At 37.0% G+C, this 22,434-nt stretch overlaps 1 protein-coding gene and 1 pseudogene across 3 annotated transcripts; one reads left to right on the forward strand and one right to left on the reverse strand.

The window, feature by feature from the left end:
• Positions 1–2,017: 2,017 nt before the first annotated feature.
• LOC149013861 (cytochrome P450 734A1-like) lies at positions 2,018–4,795 on the reverse strand. The gene is made up of 4 exons (XM_089159491.1): positions 4,508–4,795; positions 4,176–4,405; positions 3,206–3,859; positions 2,018–2,486 (listed from the first exon to the last, which is right to left on the reverse strand). Exons 1-4 carry the CDS (start codon positions 4,770–4,772, stop codon positions 2,061–2,063), a joined length of 1,575 nt encoding a protein of 524 aa, XP_089015617.1. The 5' UTR covers positions 4,773–4,795; the 3' UTR covers positions 2,018–2,060.
• Positions 4,796–19,681: 14,886 nt separating this feature from the next.
• Positions 19,682–22,416, forward strand: LOC149013862 (5-amino-6-(5-phospho-D-ribitylamino)uracil phosphatase, chloroplastic pseudogene; annotated as a pseudogene). Of its 2 annotated transcripts, none has more exons than XR_016173894.1 (2): positions 19,682–19,836; positions 20,100–22,416. The product of XR_016173894.1 is annotated as a 5-amino-6-(5-phospho-D-ribitylamino)uracil phosphatase, chloroplastic pseudogene, transcript variant X1 (transcript). The 2 variants fall into 2 exon arrangements; XR_016173895.1 differs by having other exon boundaries at positions 20,172–22,416.
• The last annotated feature ends 18 nt before the right edge of the window (positions 22,417–22,434 follow it).

Raw genomic sequence — 22,434 nt, forward strand, 5'->3', positions numbered from 1 at the left:
ATAAAATGGATGAAATTTGAGGATTCATGCGGAAAAACCTGACTGAACTCTATGAACGTTGATAGATTTGAGGCTAACCAAACAGTTAATTTTTTGAACCATGAATCCATAGATTTGAAATCTCATTTCAGTTCAACTCCCTAGATTCATGTGACAAAGCAGACCCTAGGCATTCATTTCAACTCCCTTGCTTGATGCATTGCTTTATAAAAATAACTTAATAGGTCCAAGGATGCTTTAATCACTACCTTTTTTCCACTTTTAATAGCGACCCTACTTCTATTCACTTTATTGCCACTCTATAGCATTGAATTAAAGTTTTCCATTGCAGGAAACTATTTCTATCATGTGAAACATTGATTTCACTATTTCAAGCTTCTCAATAATTCGTTTTGCTCCAACAAGACCTAGAGTCATTTTCCTTTGGGACATCATGGATATTGAATTGACTAATCAAAAGAAATGATGCAAAAAATCTTTGAATAAATAAAATTGTTTGCCATTTCTTTGAATTAATCAATTCTGATATCTACTGTAGAAAAAGATCATTGAGAGACATAGAATAATGAAATCAATATTTTTTTTTCAGCCCCAACGAGTTATAAAATTGATTAATCCACAGATTAAGTCATGAAAATCAATGGTTTCATGTTAAAATAAAGAAAAAAAATTATACGGCACCCATTATGTTTGGATTAAAATTAATGAGCATCTACTATTGTCTCAAAAATTACATGACATCCACATGCATAATTGCAAGTTATATCATAATTAAATTATATTGTTAAATAAATTATAAAATTATCTAAATGCCTTTTACTGTCCGTACGTACACAATCTTTAGGTTCTCCTCTCATCCATCTTCTTCATATCATATCCTTCGCTAGAAATTGTTTGTCAACACCGAAAACTGCCCACCACTGCCGCCGACAAGACCCCCCCATGGTGACCACCGCCCATCCCCCATTTCTCTCTCTCTCACTCTCACACGCTCAAACGTAGATCTGATTCTGCAGAAATAAAATCAGATTTGAAGAACAAGGATTTGCATAAATAAAAATCTACCAAGTATGTTAGAAAATGGTAAAAACCCTCTCTCAAACCAATTGGACTCCAATATCGATGAAGAGTCCAACAACTCACAAGTCACATGAAGCGTCTGAGGAAAGCAAGTTCAAAACGATCTTGTTTGATTGCAAAGCTAAAATCCTGAAATGGGTATTCAGTTTTCATTTTTTGGAGCTGATTGTATCTTCAATAGCTTATAATGGTTACCCTAATTTCTAGTCTTTTGTTTTTGCGGATTTTGACCATGGGATGCACTATATGAACTGAGTTGTGTTCTCTGGTAAGTCTATTAGGCTTGCAGCACGTAATGAGAAATGAATTCGTTCCTGGTTAGAGGCAAGAAAAGTACTTCTTTTTAGAAGCACAGACAAGTGGAGGCAAATTCAAAGTCATGCTTTTTTATTTCTCAGTACAAACTTCGAGTTGCCTCTGTTAGTTCATTGGGATTGTAGAGACGCGCAGCAGAAGGTCCATTGCTTCTGCTGTTCATACTGAAAAAATGTGAAGTGTCGTTGATGCTACTACTTAACGAAATATCAAGTCTCCTTTGATTTCTCAGATGAAGTATCGGTAGAACCAAGAACTTTGTCGTTCAGATCTAGCACACAGATTAAGGAGAATACCGAGGTGATTTCTCTCTTTGTGTTTCTCTAGATTGACTGTGTTTGTTAATAATTATTTCTTAATAATGGTGGTGGGCAAGGTGGTAACCGGTAGGAGAAGTGGTGCTGGTGAGATTATCTGCGTGGTATAGGAAGAAGATGGGTGAAGAGAGAATCTTCTTAGGACTTTAAGCCTCTCACAAGAGACTGACTACTCTCAATGTGCTAGAAGCTCACCGGCAACTTTGTAGTAGCACGGAGATTGAATTAATATATAGATACTAAATGCTTTTCGGATATATAGATATGAATATAAATAATTTTATTAAATTAAATGATTTGCTGTGTGCTACAACTTACAATATGAGACATTGAAGAATTTCTCTAGCTCTAAAGGGTTTGCAATACCAGGGGTAAGCCATTGTTAGGCCTCAAGGAGAGTAAAATGGTTGGAGAATGAGAATATTCAGGTGAGACAGAGAAAGAAAACCTCTTCAGAATTAGGGTTAACACAATCTTGTATTCCATCGCGGTCAAGTTCCTACCCACGCAGATCCTCCCACCGAACCCGAAAGGCAAATATCCCATCCTGTGCTTGCATCCTCCATTCGGATCTTCCTTGAACCTCTCGGGTTTGAACTCGTTCACATCATCACCCCATATAGTCGGGTCATGATGTATTCCAACTGTATCGATCCAAATGTTAGTCCCCTTGGGTATAACCGTTTCTCCGACCCGAATCTCTTCTCTTGCTTGTCTATGGCTATTCGGTGCTGATGGATATAACCGTAACACCTCGTTAAATACCCATCCCATCTGTTACAGCAGCGAAAAGAAAAGCACGTTAGTTACAATTTACAATAACGGGCATTTTATAGGGTTAACCAATTGGTCGACCCAACGGCCTAAGACCATCTGACCTACCGGTTCAACCGGTTAGTATTACCGTTTTGGCTTTATTAGGAAAATTTCAAGGCATAAGCAGCTCATGGCTGATTTGTTACGCTTGACCTTAAAATGTTGAAAAGATTCTCTTTTCTGTGGTCTTGAAAAGTCAATAGTCTTAGCCGTCTCTAAACTCATTCTCTAGTAATGTCAACACATGGCTGCCTTGTTTTATTTGTGTTTATTTTTTTCTTCTCTTGCTAGATTAGTATCGTGACGTGATAATGCCTGTGGTGCCCAGTATTAGATGGATGTTAACTGGTCTTCATTAAATCTTAGTTGTTCGTCATATGATTTTTTTTCAAAACCATATTTTGAACAAGTATGATTTAATAAAATTTAGATGACCGCGTCCATCAAACATTAGCACCACAGAACCACGGCCTCACTAACGTAGCAAAATCCTCATGGAAGGGAATGACAAAGATCTTGTCATGAAATTATGCTCGAGGGCTAGCCGTTACTGGCTCAAGCTGACAAGGATATTTTGGTAAATGCACCATTTCACTGTCTCCCTCTATCGTTGCACTATTCATGACGACAAGAACCACATGCAGGAACAATGGAGGAATAGGGAAAGAGGTGGTTACCTTCTTTAGTCTAGCAAGCATGGTTGAATCCAAAGGCCCATCTCCGATTACTTCTTTAATCTCTTCTCTGAGTTGAGTTTGCCATTCAGGGTGCAATGCCAAGAGCAATAAAGTCCAGCTGATAGCCAATGCTGTAGTTTCATGGCCACCAAAGAAGAAGGTCTTGCATTCATCGACCAGCTCTCTCTCTGTGAGTTTCTTCTTCTTCTTCCCCTCTTGCTCTTCAACTTGGTTGCTCTCTGCATCTTCTGCAAGCATAAACCCTAGCAAGTCATGATGCTGAGGTTGATCATGATGTTCTCCTCCAATGCAGCTGTTCTTTTTCTTCCTAGAAGTTATGATCTTTAAGAGGAGTTCATCTATCTCCTCTCCTAACTTTCTCGACTCTAGGGTTTGCTTCAGGTACATGAGCTTGCTGAAGGGAACACCAACCAAACGGTTAGACTTGAATAGTGAGAGTTGCATGTCTCTGAGCTTCTCAAACACCTTTCGGCCATTTTCGTCATTGATGCCAAAAACAATCTTTGCAATTATCTCAGCAGCTGTGCTTGTAACGTCTCTCTCAACATCGATTGTGGGCTCATGGGAACCAATGAGGTTAGCCCACTGGTCTAACATCTTATTGGCAGACTCCACCATTGAGCTTGCCAGTGCCTGTTTGTCGAACAAGAAAAGCAACATATAAATATATAGTATATATATATTTAAATATGTTAAATATGTGTTCTTGAGTCTAAATCCATTAAAAAACTATGATGGTTCATGTGGGCCTGTGAATCCACCTGGGATCTCTTTTAAAGATCTATTATTGTCCACAGGCTCCACATATAATGATGATGAACAATCATAGCTTGCTTCCCCACCCACACAATCTGGATGGTAAAAGATAGAGGATTTTGATAAGAAGAATAGTAAAGTGTTCTGGCTCTGATTGAATCTGGTTTTACAGTGAAAGAAAGAAAGAAGATACCTTAAGGTTTGCTGGTGAGAATGCAGGTGCAATGATACTACGATGGTGAACCCAGTTATCTCCTTCCACCATTAGAAGACCGTTTCCAAACATTGGTTTTCTGTCATATTTAAAGACATTAGGCTTTCCCCAGCTCTTGGCTATAACTCGTGAAGACATCTGTTTTAGGAATTCTGGGTCTGCAACATATACGAAAGGCTCTGTCCCAAGCCAGTAAACAAATACTTTTCCTGCAAATTCAATAAACATGACAAACCCGGTTCTAGTTAGAAATATTTGCAGGAAACCCAGTTCATTGAACTGCAAGTCTGCAAAGAATCAACTTTATTTACCATATAATTTCTTCCAGCGAGCAAAGTAAGAGAACACAGTTGGATGGATGTCATGAGAGACATTTGCAGAACCTAAAGGAGATTCACTCCTCTTCTCCTTTTTACACATTTCTTCGATGTTCCCAAGGGGGAAACTTGGATTGGGACCTCCAAAACCATTCTTCCGGAGCCTTTTATAAGCCCTAATTGGCAAAACCCAGAATTTAAAGATGAGAAGGGCTCCCATGGCCAAACAAATAGCTAGCAAGAACTGAATAAAACCCATCTCAAATTCTCTACCACTCTCTCTTTCTCTTTGATCTCTGTGTAAGGAACTTCAGAGTTGATTGATTCATATGAAGGAAAACAAAAGGTATTTATAGATCAAAGAGGAGTGTTCAAGAATGTCGGAATTTGACCATAAGGCACTTGTTCATCATCTTTCACTTGTGCATGTTTTTTTCCTTTTCCGCCATCTTTTTCTATTTAATTCTTAAAACTTGTTTCTACGTTGTTTCCTCTCTTTTTCCCTCTCTTTTTTCCTCAACTTTTTCACTATTTTGCAGTCAGATGTGTGGCTTTAATTGCATGACCTCAGTGGCCTATTTGGTTTCCACGGTAATTGAAATTCTTACGCAAGAGCTGATGTGGTTAACATTGTCGAAACCCTTTTAGATAAATAAATATTTACCATCCATCCAAAGAGTTTCTTTCCTGATTTGGTTCCCAACGTTTCATGTACGCTGGTTACCTTCTCATTTTTGTGTAATTATAAAAAATCACGGACCAAATTATGGTTTGGGTTCGTATAAGTCAAAAAATTGAAACTAAGAGAATAAAAGGTCAATGATCAAAGATCAAAGATCAAAGATCAAAGATCAAAAATCAAAAGTCGTGAATCAAAAGGCAAAGAGAAACACGTTTTTCCTCCATTTAGGTTATTTCCCACTGCTCAATACAACCTCGCAGCCATCATAATTTAGGATTTTTACATTCATTTCTTTATGGATGAGTGACATGTGTCCATAATTCATATCGGAGGGTTAAAGTAAATCTAAAATTTAGAATTTTTTTAATCTTAATTCAACCTCAACCCTTTGATCACAACATATAGACATGTGTCATCATCTATAAGTAAATAGATGGTCCATTTCCTTGTCGGAAATAGACTAAATAAATCATCAATGCAAATCAATGGATTTTTAAAAAACTTTGATTGGATTCAAATCGAATGGAATTGGTCCGACCATTTTTTTTTTAATTTCTAAATGTACATATATACATATAATATTCCCAACACCAGGTTACACAAAGTGGAATAAATCTAATTCAGGACCTCTACCCCTGGTTCCTCCATATCCTTAGTATCCCTTGTCATAGTCCACCTGGCATAGACCACCCGGGCGGGCCTACCTATGTTAGGTGGGCCACAAGGGAAAATTTTTGAGGGTATGTGGATACTAGGGTTCGGTGATAAGGACTCAAAATAAACCAGTGGCCAGTCATGATAATAGTTACAACTATATATTTGTTGTTAAAAAAAAATAAGTGAAAAACTGCATGTTTGGCAGATAGCCCATATGCTTATATATGATGTAGAATGACCATCTTGCTCGATTAATGTTCTTGAGAATGATCTTCCTTTGGCTTTACTTCAAAGCAATATACAGAAGCTACATTGTTTTGACGGGAATTTGTTCTTGAGAAAGATCTTCCTTCGGTTTTACTTCAAAACAATATATAGAAACTATATTGTTTTGACGGAGATCTAAATTCTCTCCACCCGAGCAGGTGGTTTGCCCGTCTCCCCTCACTCTGGATGGCAGGGCCACAAGCAAGCCATCCAAAGTGTAGGGGATTGGACGAACGACCTGCCCAGTCAGAAGGGATCTATTTTCTTTTGGTTAGATATGCATTGTTAATCCTAATAATATCTCAGACCCATTTGCAGTTTCAGTTGTTCAATTCCACCTTTGACCCAAATTCCAATAAAATTTAAACTTATACCATTCAAATTACACATTAAAACAAGCATAGTAGAAGCATTTCTTATCTAGAAAGGGTCAATTTGATCAGCTCGAGATGTAGTGTGAGTGGAACAAACTCTTTTGGTGGTTTAAGAATGGATTATCGAATGTATTGTGAATGTAAATTCAAGAGATGAACATGTTTCAATTAATAGTCATCTTCTTCGTAATTAAATGAAAAATATAGGTAAACTCACCTTTCATATATGCATTGATGAACACATCCATGCAGAGGGAATTGAAGTCATTCGATTTTGCACTTATCCAAATGACAATTTAGAATGAGATATCATTGTTTGATCATGTAGCTTTAAAATAAGCACGAGGATAATGATAATGTATAAAATAGTTTAATTACTTACAATAGAGTGGGGTTTTAAAACATTCCTATGTTTTTCATTATTTAATTAATTAAATATTTAATATTATCAATTTAATAAATGTCTTAAATGAGGGGAATTATAAACATGTACACCTGGCCAACCAAAATGGAGGGGAGAACCAGAGAATTTTCGTTTTCTTTTTCCTTTTGGATCAAGTGAAAGAAAATTCGTTTCCGGAAGATAAAATATATGTTTTTCAACGTGATTTTTTTCATATTCAGAGCATTGAAAATTTATCTAATTATTAAAATAAAAGAATGTGACAGATTTACCTAATGAAAAAGACTAGGGATGGATATGTGATAATCTCTTAGTCCTACTCCTTTCTATGTTATTAGGGATTTAGGGCAAGGCTAATGAAGAGGTCAGGGTTCGCTTTTTTCTTATGGTATACGTAATAGTTCCGACTATACATACATATAAAATCTTCAATTTTAAAGAAAAATAATAACTAAGTCAATTGATTATTTGAACCGTAATGTGTCATAAAGAGGCTATAATCAGGTTATGATCTAATAGCCTATCGGTGGTTCTTGGTAGAGCAATCGTAAGACCATCAAGTTGCACTAAGATCACTTGATTATTTAATGGGTTCATTCTTGGACTTGACAAGTTTCGTATTTGAATGACCTTTTTCTCACTTCACAAGAGATGGATACGGGATACCATCTCTCTCTCTCATAATGCTCCTATACTAATGATCTTCATACTCAACTCACTAATTAAGCAAATACGATGTTGATTGACTCGGTTGTTCGAGTAACGTTAATTAACATACAGAAAACACCAACTTACTTATTAAAGAAGAAAAAGAATAATGACTGGCCTAAGAGCAAGCCAAATTATTGTGCTACCCTTTCTAAAATAGAAAATTCCATTTACATTGACATTTTTCATGTGCACTATGATTTTTTTGCACTTTGGGGTAGAGTTGGACTAGGGAGCACATTACATCTCCTCTCTTATCCCTCTTATGTTAACATCCTTCATGCCCAATTAATTGACTAAGTAGATAGAAGAATGTGAATTGACTAAAAATCAGCTTTAAACCAAATCTTCATACACTTTGTTAGTAAACATTTCTTTTTCTTCTTCTATATTTCACATGGGGTGGGGTAGGTATTTCATTTTTCAACCCCCCCCCCTCCCCCTCTTTTTCTTCTTTATTGATCTTGATCTCCATACCTAACTCATTGACTATTTAATCAAGGCGACATTGATCAGCTCTCATTTGCTATAGTTACATTAGTAATTATAATCACTAAACAAAAAGTACCATCCTATTTATTAAAAGAAAAGAAAAAAAAAAAAGAACGATAACTAGTCTAAGTGAATGTCAATTTATACAACCAAACATAGATGACTAGAGGAGCACGTACGAGTGACCACCTTGTCATCCATGATTAATGTTGGAGTACGTGCGAGTGACCACCTTGTGTTGGGGTAATTGTATTACAAATTCTTCAAACACACAAAAATGAAATTGCAATACAATTGAGAGATAAAGATCCATAGCCAATCTGGAGAGCTTGTTGTTGCAACCGAACGAATCACCGATCAATGAGGTTAAGTCACACCTTGAGTGCTGTCTTTAAGGTAATTGATGCACCTTACTACCAAGAGTTCTTCGCACCACTACCTCCAAGATAAAGCAACCTCCAACTAGAAGATAAGGTAATTTTTCTAGTCCCTTCAAGGAGCCAAAAGCTAAAGCACAACACTTAGACAACTCAAGAAAGAAATGAACTTTGTAAAACAAATAATGTGAGTGAGGAGTGTCTTAATTTGCACACAATATGCAAGGAAGGGTTGAGTTTATATATGCCCAAACCACACCTCTTCACAAGGGAAGAATCAATGGTTTGTCCCTCCTCCACTAATGTGAATAAACCCCCTTGACCTAGCCTGTCCGCTACTTGGGGAAGTAACTCTCATATTCACTTCTTTGGAATGAATAGGATTTAACCCATTCAAAGACCTTAACCCCACTCATGGTAATGGCCATGAATGGTTATGAAGTTGAAATGAGAAATGAATGTCAAGAGTTAGAATTTGAGTAATTCCACCATTCAAGTAAACCTATCTCATCACCATGATCAAGACCTTTAAAACCCATGACCAATGTCATGAAGAGCCTCATAACCAAGGTCATGAAGGGCATCCTTTACTCATGGTGCCTCATTACCACCCTTACCTCATGGGTCCCACACACTAACAAATAATTAAATAAAAGAAATACGAAAACTAATTTTGAAACTTAATATATAGATAACTTAGATTTTAATAAAAGAACTAACACCTTGCCATCCATGATTAATGCTGGAGCACATACGAGTGATCATCTTGTCATTCATGATTAATGCTGGAATATATACGAGTGACCACCTTGCCATCCATGATTAATGCTTTCACAAATACGTGTTAGGGTCATCGTACCTAAGTACCTTAAAACATTTTTGCTACTTCTACCACTGCCCGTTGATAAAATAAATTTTTTTTTTTTAAGATTTCACTTTATTGGCTGCCAGAGTAATAACTGTTAAAGGCTTATAGTAGGCCCTTATATTTTAAATACATGAAGAATCATTTTATGAGATCTTATTAGTGAACGTTACCACATTTAGATAAACTAAGACCAATTTAATATTAAAGAATAAACAAATAGATAAGATTTTTCTTTTACGAGTAAACATAAATGAAAAGATGGTCGGAGAAGAAGAAGAGATTGACGATTCATTTAGAACAAAGACCATGTGGCCTCCTACTCGTCTGTTCAAATTCAACTAAAAAAAAAAGAAGAAGAAAAAAAAAAAAAAAGGCACATGTGGGCGTGTAATTCCGTCCATGTGGTAGAGGGAACGCGGGCCGCGTTTGTTTTGGTTGAGGGAAAGGTTAGAAAAGATGGACACGTAATCGTCTTCAAAAATTAGTCTCTTCTTTTTTTCTTATTCTTCATTTCTTCTTTGGACCGGCCCACATTCCACACGTGATTGTTTCATTTCAGATTTCAGTGAGCCCGGTCCAGTCATCTCTCTTTCTTCTCCTACTCTTTGTTTCACGGTCCAGTCTTACTCTTTTTATGAAACGCTTTTTTCGTTATCATCGCAATATTTTGTACCTTTTTGTAGCCATGTATGGTGGGGTCCTGCGTTCCTACTCGGCTAGATTATGGATCACTCTCTCCCCCTTTTTTTTTCCTCCCTTATTATACATATTGTGTGGGCCCCACATATGAACATGATGAAAAAAAATTAGAAAGGGACCCCTGTGGGTCTCACATGGACCTACACACTATATGGTGAAAGGAAGCGTCACGGGGGCAAATTGGTGATCTGGACTAACTTGGCTACTCCTCACGATCTCTTCCTCTGGCTTCGTTTTCATCTATTTCACGAGACCACGCTAAACTGGACCATAGCCGATTGGCCAAATGCTTTTTGGTTCAGGTATCAAAGTCTAGATCTTTTACTCGTCAAGTTATGTGCTCCCTTTATATTTCTTCATCATACGAAAAATATGAGACTTCCTTTACATGCTCATGACAAAATGAATCAAATATGAGATTTTTGTAAATTTTATGTGGGCCCACCTTTATTTTTTGTTGAAAAAACATGACTAAAGCATATACTTTTCCCCTGACAAAAGGATGATCCAGGCAGCTATCACACTTCTTGCTTCACCCCCATGGTTCTCTTGCTACTAGTGCTTTAAGGGTCTGTTTGGTTACATGAATCCAGGAATTTGAAATGAAATGAGATTTCAAATCTATATATTCATGGTTCAAAAAATTAATTGTTTGATTAGCCTCAAATCTATCGAAGTTCATAGAATTCCGTTGTGTTACTCTGCGTGAATTTGCAAATTTCATCAATTATTCACCTCAATACCCAAGAATGGCTTAATTCACGATTTTAGGCAAAAAAGTGAAATTCCTGGATTTCATGAATCCAGGGATGTTTTACAACCAAACAGGTATAATAAATCTCCAATTCATGAAATCTCTAGATTCAAATAATCAAAAATGGCCTTAAGCAGATTTAATCCCTTGCATTTTCTAAGAGGTATTGGTTACTTTGACAAAAATTACCTAACAAAGACAGACATGGCACATCATAACTAGTAACATTTGTTCTTGATAACCATGTTTTTGTATGGAGGAAGATGTGATATGATCACTGAAAAGTGGAGCCTGGTAGACATTAGCACGCACTTGTAATCCTATATTAAGCAATGTTTGCCAAGTGATGTTACTAGTTCTAAGCTTCTAGCCAATCCAACCGGATATCCAAGACATACAACACATTGCTTTAAAATTTCAGCATTTTAGTGCCAGACACATATCTAGGAAATCCAATGTAATAGCAGATATCCTTTTCAGGAAGGCATCAACCTCTCAAACCGAGTAGAATGGCCTATTTCCAGCCAATGGTTATTAGAACTTTGCTCAGCCACTCTTCAGGTTTCTGAATAAAGAACTAATCCAACCGGATTGGCAAATTAAAGGTGGTTGTGAATTGTGAGTGGATATCAAACTTTAAGAAAAGGTGACAAATGAAAGATATGTACCACTTGCCCACTTCCACTTGCTAGTCTAAAATAAGTTAAAAAAAGATCCCCACATTATTGAAACTTGTGAGATGGTCTATTTGTATTGGTCTTTTGATGTTGTGAGATCTTCTTCTGTCTTTTAATAAAATAATTAATGTACACATTCGTGTGACATTATATATTTATCATACCTACACAAAAGACAAAATTTAGATTGTAAGACATAGTTGACGATACGTATATATGGAATGGTGTTATGGTAATACATATAACAAACAAAAGTAGATACAATAACTTAATGTCATGTCATGTAAAAATATTTATTTTTAAAATTTTAACTATAAAAATAACTCTTATGTATATATGAGAATTAAAAAAAATGAGTATAAGTTATCAATCCAACTAAACTCTCCATACAATGAATTAATGTTTTCATGAATTTCACTAATAATTCAACCCAACTTCCATCCACCCACCCACTTCTAAACATACATGCACATAGTGTCTCCAACAAAAAACCTAACCTATATGAATTGTGACCCACACTCTCTATCAAGTCATAAAGGGTTTTTTTTTTTTTTTTTTTGGGTAATATTAAAGCAAAACCAAACTCATTGGTCAAATAAGAAGGCAAGCTTAAAAAAAAGTGAAAAACAAATAATAACACAAACCAAGTGGGTTATCCCACTAAGGAAGATATTTTTTTATTTGTCAACTAGAAATTGTGATCCATTCAACTCTACTATCTTGAAAAAACGTGAAGGTTCATTTGTTGTCTCCTTAATCTTTACAAGAAGTCACGCGTTAATATATAGACCATTTTCTACCCAAAAAAAAAAATCTTTACAAGAAGCATTTGAGTTAGCCAGCATATATATCAAGCTGAATTTTTAATATTGCACCTAGTTACACCTCCCTAGCTATATTTTAATTATATATTATTATAATGATAATGCATATATACTCACATTTGCCACATGATTTTATGTGATGTAAATTGCTATCTTCACATGTTTATTTGTCTCATAAGAATTATTCCCAATAGGGAATGACAATATCCTTTTTCATTTTTTAGTATGATGAAATGATTAGATCAAGCTATAGGAAGTTTGTTCAACTCTATCCATCCTACTCCTTTTATTTCTCTAAATAAAGAAGAATAAGAAGAAGAAAAACCCTAAAAAGGGAAAATCAAATTTTAGAGCTTAACATAATACTACAAATGGAGTACTATTGTTTATTTCTCTGGAGAAGATCAGAACTAGGAACATTTAAACAGTGTACTTAGGCCTACCTGTATCAAGATTTGGGAACCCTCTGTTTATGTGATTGAGACACTCTAGACTAAGCTAGGAGTCTCTGTTAAAAATTGTGAAGAAATCTCTTGGTTGTTCTCTTCTCTACTATAGATATAGGTTAAATTTACTATTCAACGGTGGAGAAGAAGGAAGAGTTTATCTACTTGGCTTGCTTAAAAAGGGAGGGGGGGGGGACAAAAACGAAAATACACCAAAATTTAATGTGGTTCACACAACTTATGTGGTATGTTACGTCTACGGGCGAAGAAGAAGAATTATTTTCACTATGCAAAAGAATAGAAGGAGACCTTACAACCAATTGCTAAGAACAGTGTTACAAGAACTCTCATTCAAAACTCTAATAGAAAATCACAAATCTCTTAATAATATGGTAGGCGAATATAAGATATACATACATAGACTCCAGTTGGGTAAACAAGTCGACCTATTTGTCTAAACCCCCCCCCGGCTTCCACCACAGATATCCACAAACGGGTCATTCGGTTAGCCCACCAAAATATGTCGGTAAGGGTCCATATTTCAAAATCAGTTACAAGAATTCGGGTAAAAACATAAAAGAAACTAATGACTAGCTGAATCCGAAGTTGGGTTTCTTGGACTCAATTCTTAAACAAAGGTAAAGGTAAAGATGAAGAAGAGTTAAAGTGAGCACCATGAACAGAAGATGCTGCACAAACTCACCCCTGTGCTCATCTGTGACTGTTACTTCTCTTCAAAGAATAGGAAGCTTGAAGGTACTAGTTAATCTGCACAAAACTCCATTACTTGGGCCTTGCCCGGCCCAACAAGAATGAAAAAAAAGAGCTGGCTGGTAGCCAGAGAGTCAGAGACCCAGGCCCTGAGGTCTGCCCAGCCCATGGTTAAGCTACCCAGAGATGGGCTTGGAGCTTTGATCTGGGCCTTGTTTAGTCCATTTACATCTGAGCCCATTAATTTGGTCACTGGACCAAAACTGTTTTAGCTTATCATTAACTGGGCAGGCTTGAAAGTAGAGTGTTCTTACAAGCAAGGATCGAAGGATCGGGTGTCGCCGTGTCGGTGCCTGGCGACACAGCGATTACCGGCGACATTTTGGTCCATTTTTTTCTAAAAAAATGGATGAGATCTATAGGTGTGGGAGAGACCGAGAGAGATTAGAGAGCGGGAGAGAGTCGTGAGATGCCATGGTTTCCGCTGCAGATCACAAAAAAAAAGAAAGGAAAGAAATAGAAGAGATCACTAGAGTACATTGGCCATGATTTCCGTTTCTGCAGATAAAGAGAAAGGAAAGAAATAGAAGAGATTCGCTGGCTCCAATGGTTTCCATTTCTGCAGAGAAAGAGAAAGGAAAGAAATAGAAGAGAAAGGAAATAAATGAGAGAAATCGGAAGATTGCAGGTCGATAAAAATGAAATCTTCATCAAATGAGAGCCATCAGCCATGTTTGGTTTCCATGTTTCCGTTTCTGCAAAGAGCCATCAGCCATGTTTCCGTTACAGGAAAGAGAAAGAGAAAGGAAAGAAATCGGAAGATTGGAAGGTCATTAAGATATTTTAATATTTTTAAATAGAGAGAGAGAGTATATAAGAATATTTAATGCGAGATTTTCAAATTTTGAATTTTAAATTTATTTGATATTTTGAGAATTTATCGCGATATGCGATATTTCGACGAAAAATCGTCGACTTTTAGAAAAAATCGTATCGCTTGGGGGTGTTGGGGGTGACACCTCGATTTATCGCCGAATATCGCCGACACACGATACCCTGCTTACAAGTTACAACAGCAAAGATACGAAACCCTAGCAACTTTTACTTCGTCATGTAAGATACGATAGAGATTATCTCTATTACCGGTGGGCCCCTTCCTCGTATAAAGGTTGATCACAGCGAATCACTAGTTCTAGAAGAATCCTCAATGGCTTTTTGCCTTTTTCTCCATTTTCATGGAAATTCTCCAATGGACGTTACGAACAGGACAACCTACCAAAGAGAGATTTCTACGTAGGTAGATCAGAGGCAAAAATGTCTTTTCACATTTCTGGTTGCAGTGTGACCGACACGTAACATTTCAGCCGGTTCAAAGGTCTTCAACGAACCTGGGAAGGAAGAAAGAGGGAGAGAGAAAGTCGCTTACGCGCAGATACGTTTCATCTATTTGTAATCTGATCTCCCCTGTTTCGCTTTTCTTGTTCTTCTTATCCATTTTTTCTTAGACCTTAGTAGACCTGATTGGATCAGAATGACTTGGTCAAAGATAGAGTTTACATCAAATTTAGTATGAAGTTCAATATTAGAATAAAAGTTAATCAGAATTAGAATTAAAATCAAAATTAGGGATAAAATCAAGGCTAAAATTAGGGATATAATCACGGATAAAATCAAGACTAGAATTAAGACCAAACTTCCACCCCGATAATTAAATGTTGTCATAATGTCACCTCCTATATAGGCTATGTAGCTATCATCGATTGATCATATATTTCCCCTATGGCTGCAATGTTCAACTCAAAAGGCTTAGCTCTTTTCTCAATACTAATTGCCTTGGCAGCACTGCTTGCACTTCACTTTGGCAGTAGCAATGCAACTAGCACCACCAAAGAGAATAAACCCATCTGGTCCTCCATGAAAATACATCTGACTCCATGTAGTCATGGAGGGGCATGCTTTTATAAACATTGTTGGTGTTGTTTGACATCTAAGGATGATAAATGTTATCGCACACAGGCGGAGTGCTTAGGGTTTTGCCCGCCGTTTCCTCCCTCTACAACTACAGGAAACCCATCTGGTGGCTCACCATAGCTAAGGATTGGTAATGGGGGTTCGATGGTAAAGCTTAATCATCGACTCATTAGCTTGATCTGAGTATTTCTGTGTAACCGCTAAAGATGCACTAGTATTACATTACTAGTAAATAAAAGATCCTTCATGATCTCTAATTATCTTAGAAGAGATGTCATTCTTGTTTTACTATAATTCCACATATGAGATTACTAATGTTAACGGGATATGATGATAGAGGTGTTCATACAATGAAATGAAGTCCCACGATGACTCGCAAGAGTTTTTTATTTTTTATCCCTCTCCTTTTGGGTAATTAACAGTTAGAGATTAGCGAGACAAAATGAACTCAGATTAGGATTTCGATTATGCTTCCCCGATGATGTTTAACCTTTTTGCAGCGCAAAGCAAAGGAGAACAAGACCATTGCAAGGAAGGATGGTTTCAAAATCTAGGGATTCATTTCATCGGGAGAATTCTATGTTGGAATTGTAAATTTGAGATTGTTAGGGGGTGAGTAATCGTAATTATTTAAAACTTTTTTAATGTCATAACGCATGTCAACCGTTTGTCACTTGTGAGGACACATTTCGACTTTAGTGCGACTCGAGATTTCTTTTTCAATTTTTGAAGAACGAAACATATAGCTTGAGTTCTTTCTTCCAAACGATTGTAAGTGTGCACTTTTTTTCTTTTCCTTTCAGGTACCTTGTATCACAGTGATGTTTGTTCTGTCTCACGCATGCAATAACTTTATTTGGAACTAAGGTTTGCCCAAGCCGATTTATGTACACCTTGACTATATTCTCATAAGTACCTTTTATATATAATTTAAATATTAGGTGAAATTTCACCCCTATTCTCCTTATGTGTATGAAGAATTGAAAAATAAGTACAATTTAGTTTGTAACGGATGTCATTAGTGTTTTCATGAATTTCACTAAGAATTCAAATTGCACCTAGTTGGACCTCCCTAATAAGTATATATATATATATATATATATATATATATATATATATATATATATATATATATATATATATAATGCAACTCACATTTGACACATGATTCTATATGATATAAATTGCTATCTTCACATGTTTATTTGTCTCAGAAGAATTATACCCAATAATAATAAAATGGGCTATTGTTTATTTTTCTGGATTAGTATCTTTAATTTTTCTGGAAAACAGTGTGCTTAGGCCTGCATGCATCAGCCATTTCTCTGTGATTCTGTAATTTTTATCTAATTAGGATACTCTAACTTAGGTGCCTTTGTTAACAAATGTGAAGATCGCTTGGGAACTAAAAGATCAAAGAAACTAATGACTAGCTGGGTTTTTTGCTCTCAGTTCTTAAGCAAGCTAAGGATGAAGAAGAGGTAAACTGAGCACTTGGCTCTGCAATGCTGCAAAAACTCACCTTTTTGCCCATTGGGTCGTGCTTCTGTGTTGCGCAATTAATGCACTTACACTAAGCTGTTTATGGTTGGAATTTAAAGTGGTGGTTCGTTTTGTGCTTTTTGTTTTTGTTTTTGTTTTTTGTTTTTTGTTTTTTGTTTTTTGTTTTTTGTTTTTTTGTCTTTTGTTTTTTGTTTTTTTTCCTTTCCTGGTTTCATTTGGTGTAATTAACACACACACGAAAAAGAAGAAGAGAAAACAAAAACGGATCTCGACCAGCAGAATTGATCCTCACCATTCGCAGCATTGAAGCCAAACGCCTGCACATTTGTGTCTGTTGCTTCTCTTCAAAACAAGAATATGAGGAATAGTCAATGCAGGGTTGGTAGAGAGGTAAGATCCATACTTCTCAGTGGAGAGGTCATGGGTTCGACCTTGGCAAACGACAAAGCTCCCTCTGAGGATGTAATCGAGATGCAGCAAGCTGGCCCGGATGAGCATCGGACACACAAAAAATAAAAATAAAAATAAAAATAAAAATAAAAAAGAATATGAGGAATGGGAGGTTTGAAAAAAGAGTTGGCTGGTACCCAGAGACCCAACACCTAAGGTCGGCCCAAGCCAGGGTTAAGTTACCCAGATGTGGGCTTCGGCTTTGATATGGGCCTTGTTCAGCCCACTACTTTTTACCCTACATCCGAAGAGAAGCCCATTAAATGGGTCACTGGGCCGAAACTGTTTCAGCTTATCATCTTCTACTTTATTTTATGGGTAAATCGGTCTTCATTCATGTAAGATACGATGGACGGACATACGTTGGGAAAATGTTCATTAGTATCTTGAAATCTTCCTACATTCATAGGCCTTTTTTCCAAAGGAGATATATGTTTAGGAGTTTAAAAAAAATAGTCATTACTCTTAATCCCAAAAATTCAAAACCATAAGAGGTCTCTCATCTTAGGCCAATAAGTCTATGCACAATTTCATATAGTTGTTGCCAAATGTTTAGCTAATAAGCTTAAACTCATCTTAGAGACCAGTATTAGTCAGACACAGAGTGCATTTGTTTCAAGGAAAGCTACCACTGATAATATTTATTTTGCTCATGAATACTTGCATTTTATGAAGAAATCACAATCTAGATCAGGTTTTATGTTTTAAAATAAGATCTTTGCAACGCTTATGACAAAATGGAATGGCCCTTTGTTGAGCATATACTTAGTCACCTTGGATTTGCTATCCAATGAACTCAATGGATAATGCAATGCATCACTATTGTTGAGTGCCATATTAAGGTTAGGGAACTCTCAAACTGCATTATCCCTCAGAGAGGCCTTAGACATGATTGTTCACTAAGTCTTTATATTTTCATATTTTGCTAGGAAACCCTATCTCAGAGGTTAACCTCAAATGTTGGGTTTCTCAGACTCCCAAGTGTTCGGATTGCACATCATATACCTTTCATAAATCATTTATTCTTTGTTGATGATTGCATGTTATTTGCTCCGGCATCTATATAAAACGCATCGTTAATTAATATTTTTTTGCAGGATTATGAGCCAGTATCAAAGCAATACATCAATCCATAAAAATCCTCAGTACTTTTATGTACCAAGACACTAGCTAGAGTCAAAGTTGACATGCTCTCTACTTTGGATCTGAAAGAGGAACAATCACATGGTGTGTATCTCGTGCTTCTCTCTTCAATTGGTAGGTCAAAAACCTAAACTTTTTCTTTTATTTTGGATGGGCTTAATGCTAAATTATAGAAGAGAATTTAATGCTTATATGTGTTCACATGTTCTTGATAAATTCCACATATCAACAAGGTACTTAAAACATACCGCTAGTAAATTCGAACCCAAACTGTTAGTAAACCCAATTCTAAACCGTTACCCCAAACTGTTAGTCAACTCGAATCCAAACCGCACCGGCCCGAAACCGTTATTTTTTTAATGAGCCGTGTTTGGTCTGAGTGTTTTTCAGCCCGAAACCGGCCCAACATTACTGTTGACACCCCTACTTTTAGTTTTTTTTTTTTGGGTTAGTGATCCTTATGCGTTTAACATACCTATATTTTTGTCCAAAAACACATATCATTATAAATATAATATTTTAAATATGAGTAGATCCACATGATATTTGTGAGCCTACATGTAAATATAATAAAATAATTTAGAGATGAAATTCTCAGTGAACCCTATATAATGTATTGCGAAAAACATCAGTGCTTTCCCAATGGAGAGGTGATCCGAATTATCATTCTTCAACCCAAGTTAAATTCTGGATTGGCTCTTAATTGTTGGGCCTGGGCCCACCTGCATAGAGGTTAATCACGAATCACCAGTTTTAGAAGAATCTTCAATGACTTTTTCAGATTTTCTCCATCTGATTTTTTTTTTTCTTCATGGAAATCCTCCGATGGACGTGATGAACAGAAAAAGCCACCCAGGAGAGATTTCTACTTGACCACGTCATTGCTGTAATAGAATCTCAGCTCACCTTATTTTGGTTTATCAGATTTTTATTATTTGCAAGAAAATTAATTAAAATTCAAATGAATTTTTTTTATCATAAAATTCAAAATAATCTTGTTTACCAAAATGAACATCCAGGGCTACAGGTTAGCGTAGATCAGGGGCATGAATGTCGTTTCACATTTCTGATAGCAGCGTGACCGACACGTAACATTTCAGCCGGTTCAAATGTCTTCGAGGCCGGTCTATGGCTACAACGTCACTTGCTTTAAAGCCACAAAAGGAATTTGCTTCAACGAACTTGGGAAGGAAGAAACAGGGAAAGAGAAAATCGCTTACACGCAAATACGTTTCATCTGTTTTTTCTGGAATCTGATCTCCCCAGTTTCGCTTTGCCGTCTTCGACTTTTCATCTCTGTTGGGTATTCATTTTCAGGTTCTTTCTCTTATCCATTTTTTCCCTCATTACACTGAGCTTCGGTTTCCTGCAACAGTACTGCTTCTAAATCTTTCTAATTAGCCTTTAGCAATTTAATCTTAAATACTTGAATTCTGTAGTAGTTTTTCTTGATTCCTTTCTTCGTAGGTTGAAATTCTTGTAGTTTCTTTCTTGAATGATGATGGGTTTCCGTTACTTTACCTAGAAAGGGATTTTAGTGGTGGAATTTAGCTATTGTCGAAAATAATCGATCTTTGCAGGACTTGTTTCTGAAACCTCAAAGCTGATTGGAACATTGAAATTCTTTACCTGAATAGCAATTGCTGTTTCAGTTTGACTTAAACATGGTGGATTCAATTGCAACTACGCCCCTTCTTGGGCATCGACCCGCGTCCCAATTCTCTCCTATCAAGGATAGCTTCCACAGGCGAAGAACGTTGGATTTTAATCAGCTCCATTGTACAGAATTTATGGGTCGACGGGGTATTATTAGTCCTCTTTCATTTTCAATTCCATCTTCCTCGATGGGTGAAAAGTTAGGAAATGGTCGATTTGTGGTTTCTTCTGTTAAGGCTTTTGCTATGGAACTCACAAAAGAGTTGGATTCCTATTCTCCTGAGGAAGAAAGATCGTCCCAGGATTCGAATTACTGGGAAGATAGAAGCACTTCAAGCACACAACAGAGACCCGGTTTGTGGCCACCCCCAAATAAGGCAGACGATCCTGCACTTCGGAATCCGCTACTAAGACAAGAAAGAATGGGAGCTGGGTGGTTAGGTGCAATCTTTGAATGGGAAGGAGTGCTTGTTGAAGATAATCCTGAAGTTGAGAACCAGGCATGGTTGATCCTGTCCCAAGAAGAAGGTAAGTCTCCACCACCAGCTTTCATCCTCAAAAGAATAGAAGGAATGAAAAACGAGCAAGCAATTTCAGAAGTTCTCTGTTGGTCAAGAGATCCAGCACAGCTTAGAAGAATGGCTTCAAGAAAGGAGGAGATTTATCAAGGTTTGCAAGGTGGGGTTTATAGTCTGAGGAGGGGTTCACAAGAATTTGTTAATGTTTTGATGAACTACAAGATCCCAATGGCCTTGGTTTCTACCCGTCCAAGGAAAACTCTTGAGATTGCAATTAGAGCTGTTGGGATTGAAGGGTTCTTCAGTGTGATTGTCACAGCAGAGGATGTGCACAGGGGGAAGCCTGACCCTGAGATGTTTGTTTATGCTGTTCAGCTTCTTAACTTCATACCGGAGCGGTGCATTGTATTTGGGAACTCTAATTCAACCGTGGAGGCAGCCCATGATGCGCGTATGAAGTGTGTGGGAGTTGCAAGCAAGCACCCAGTGTATGAACTTGGAGCTGCAGACTTAGTGGTGAGGCATCTTGATGAGCTCTCCGTGGTTGACCTGAAGAACCTGGCTGATATTGAAATGACCGAATTTGGGTCTGCAGAACCAGATGTGGAGATGGAGGAAGAAGAAGATCGTCCACATACTTCCACTGCAGTCGATTTCTGGTGATGCATTGAAAAGAAACTGTACAGATTGTTTGCTGTTGTTCATCTCTTCTTTTAACTCTTTTGTAATGAACATGATTAGGCTATTAGTCTCCCTTGGCTACATATATCGGTTGCACTGTGTAAAAGCAAGATGGGAAGGGAAGAAAAAGCAAAAAAGAGCAGGGGGTGTATTGCCCACTGATAATGAATGTACCATATATGTTACATATTTGTTTCAAACACTTTAACAGGGACTGTCACATAGTTCTATTTCAATATTCAGTATTAGCATAATCTAGAGTGGAAAAAAATCCAGACTCCAGCTACTTGTTCCTGTTGTGTATGATGTAGCTGAGAACTTAAGCTGTACCCACTTGGAGTAGTATTTGTTATGTTTTAGATGGATTCTTGTGTGAGCAAGTGAAAATGAGATCTGGGGAATTCTCCAGTTTCGGGTTTCTGGGGGGAAACTGGCACTGTTTTAGGTGTCCTTGGTGGCTTTCATTTATATCTTCTTCCATTTTTACAAGGTTAATCATCTTTAGCTTTTCCTGTAGATAGCACATTGTGTCAGTGTGTTAACCTCGTTTGATCCCTGTCATCTGTTATTGTTTTGTTTGTGCCATTCTGTTTATTTTTAACACCTTTTGTCACATCCAATTAGTTTTGCGGTGAGTTTCATCAACTTAAGATGATATAGTTAATCTAAACTTCACCAAGTTCCAGTGTTTTCTGTTAGTTGTGAATTCATCTTTGGTCTCTGAGTTCAGGGACGATTGTAGCCTGACAGATGAAGACAAAAGAAACTTGCACCAACCTTGTTCGAGAGCTTGACCCACTACGTGAAGGTTAGATACCATTGACTTGCTAAATACCAACACCAATCATTATAAAGATGAACTCTTCTTCGTGTAATTAGACGACCACCACTACAGAAACCCAGAATAGGGACAGGGATCGTTCTCAGCCCGCTCCAAATCAATCTAAAATCAGTTATTCCAGGAGCTGTGAAAAAACTACTAAAGCTGACCAAGCAAGTCCTATTTTATCAGCACGGATAGAACTAAGAAGCTCAAAGATGTCAAAATTGAGCCATGTTA

Source organism: Hakea prostrata, chromosome 6 (genome assembly GCF_041222555.1).
Source record: "Hakea prostrata isolate BN-2017 chromosome 6, UWA_Hpros_2, whole genome shotgun sequence".
Lineage (NCBI taxonomy): Eukaryota > Viridiplantae > Streptophyta > Magnoliopsida > Proteales > Proteaceae > Hakea > Hakea prostrata.

Coding starts and splice junctions, on each gene's coding strand:
- LOC149013861 (XM_089159491.1), bottom strand. CDS start 4,772: ATGGGTTTTATTCAGTTCTTGCTAGCTATTTGTTTGGCCATGGGAGCC. Junction 4,406..4,507: donor TCGCTGGAAGAAATTATATG/GTAAATAAAGTT, acceptor TTGAATTTGCAG/GAAAAGTATTTGTTTACTGG. Junction 2,487..3,205: donor TGCTTGCTAGACTAAAGAAG/GTAACCACCTCT, acceptor CTGCTGTAACAG/ATGGGATGGGTATTTAACGA.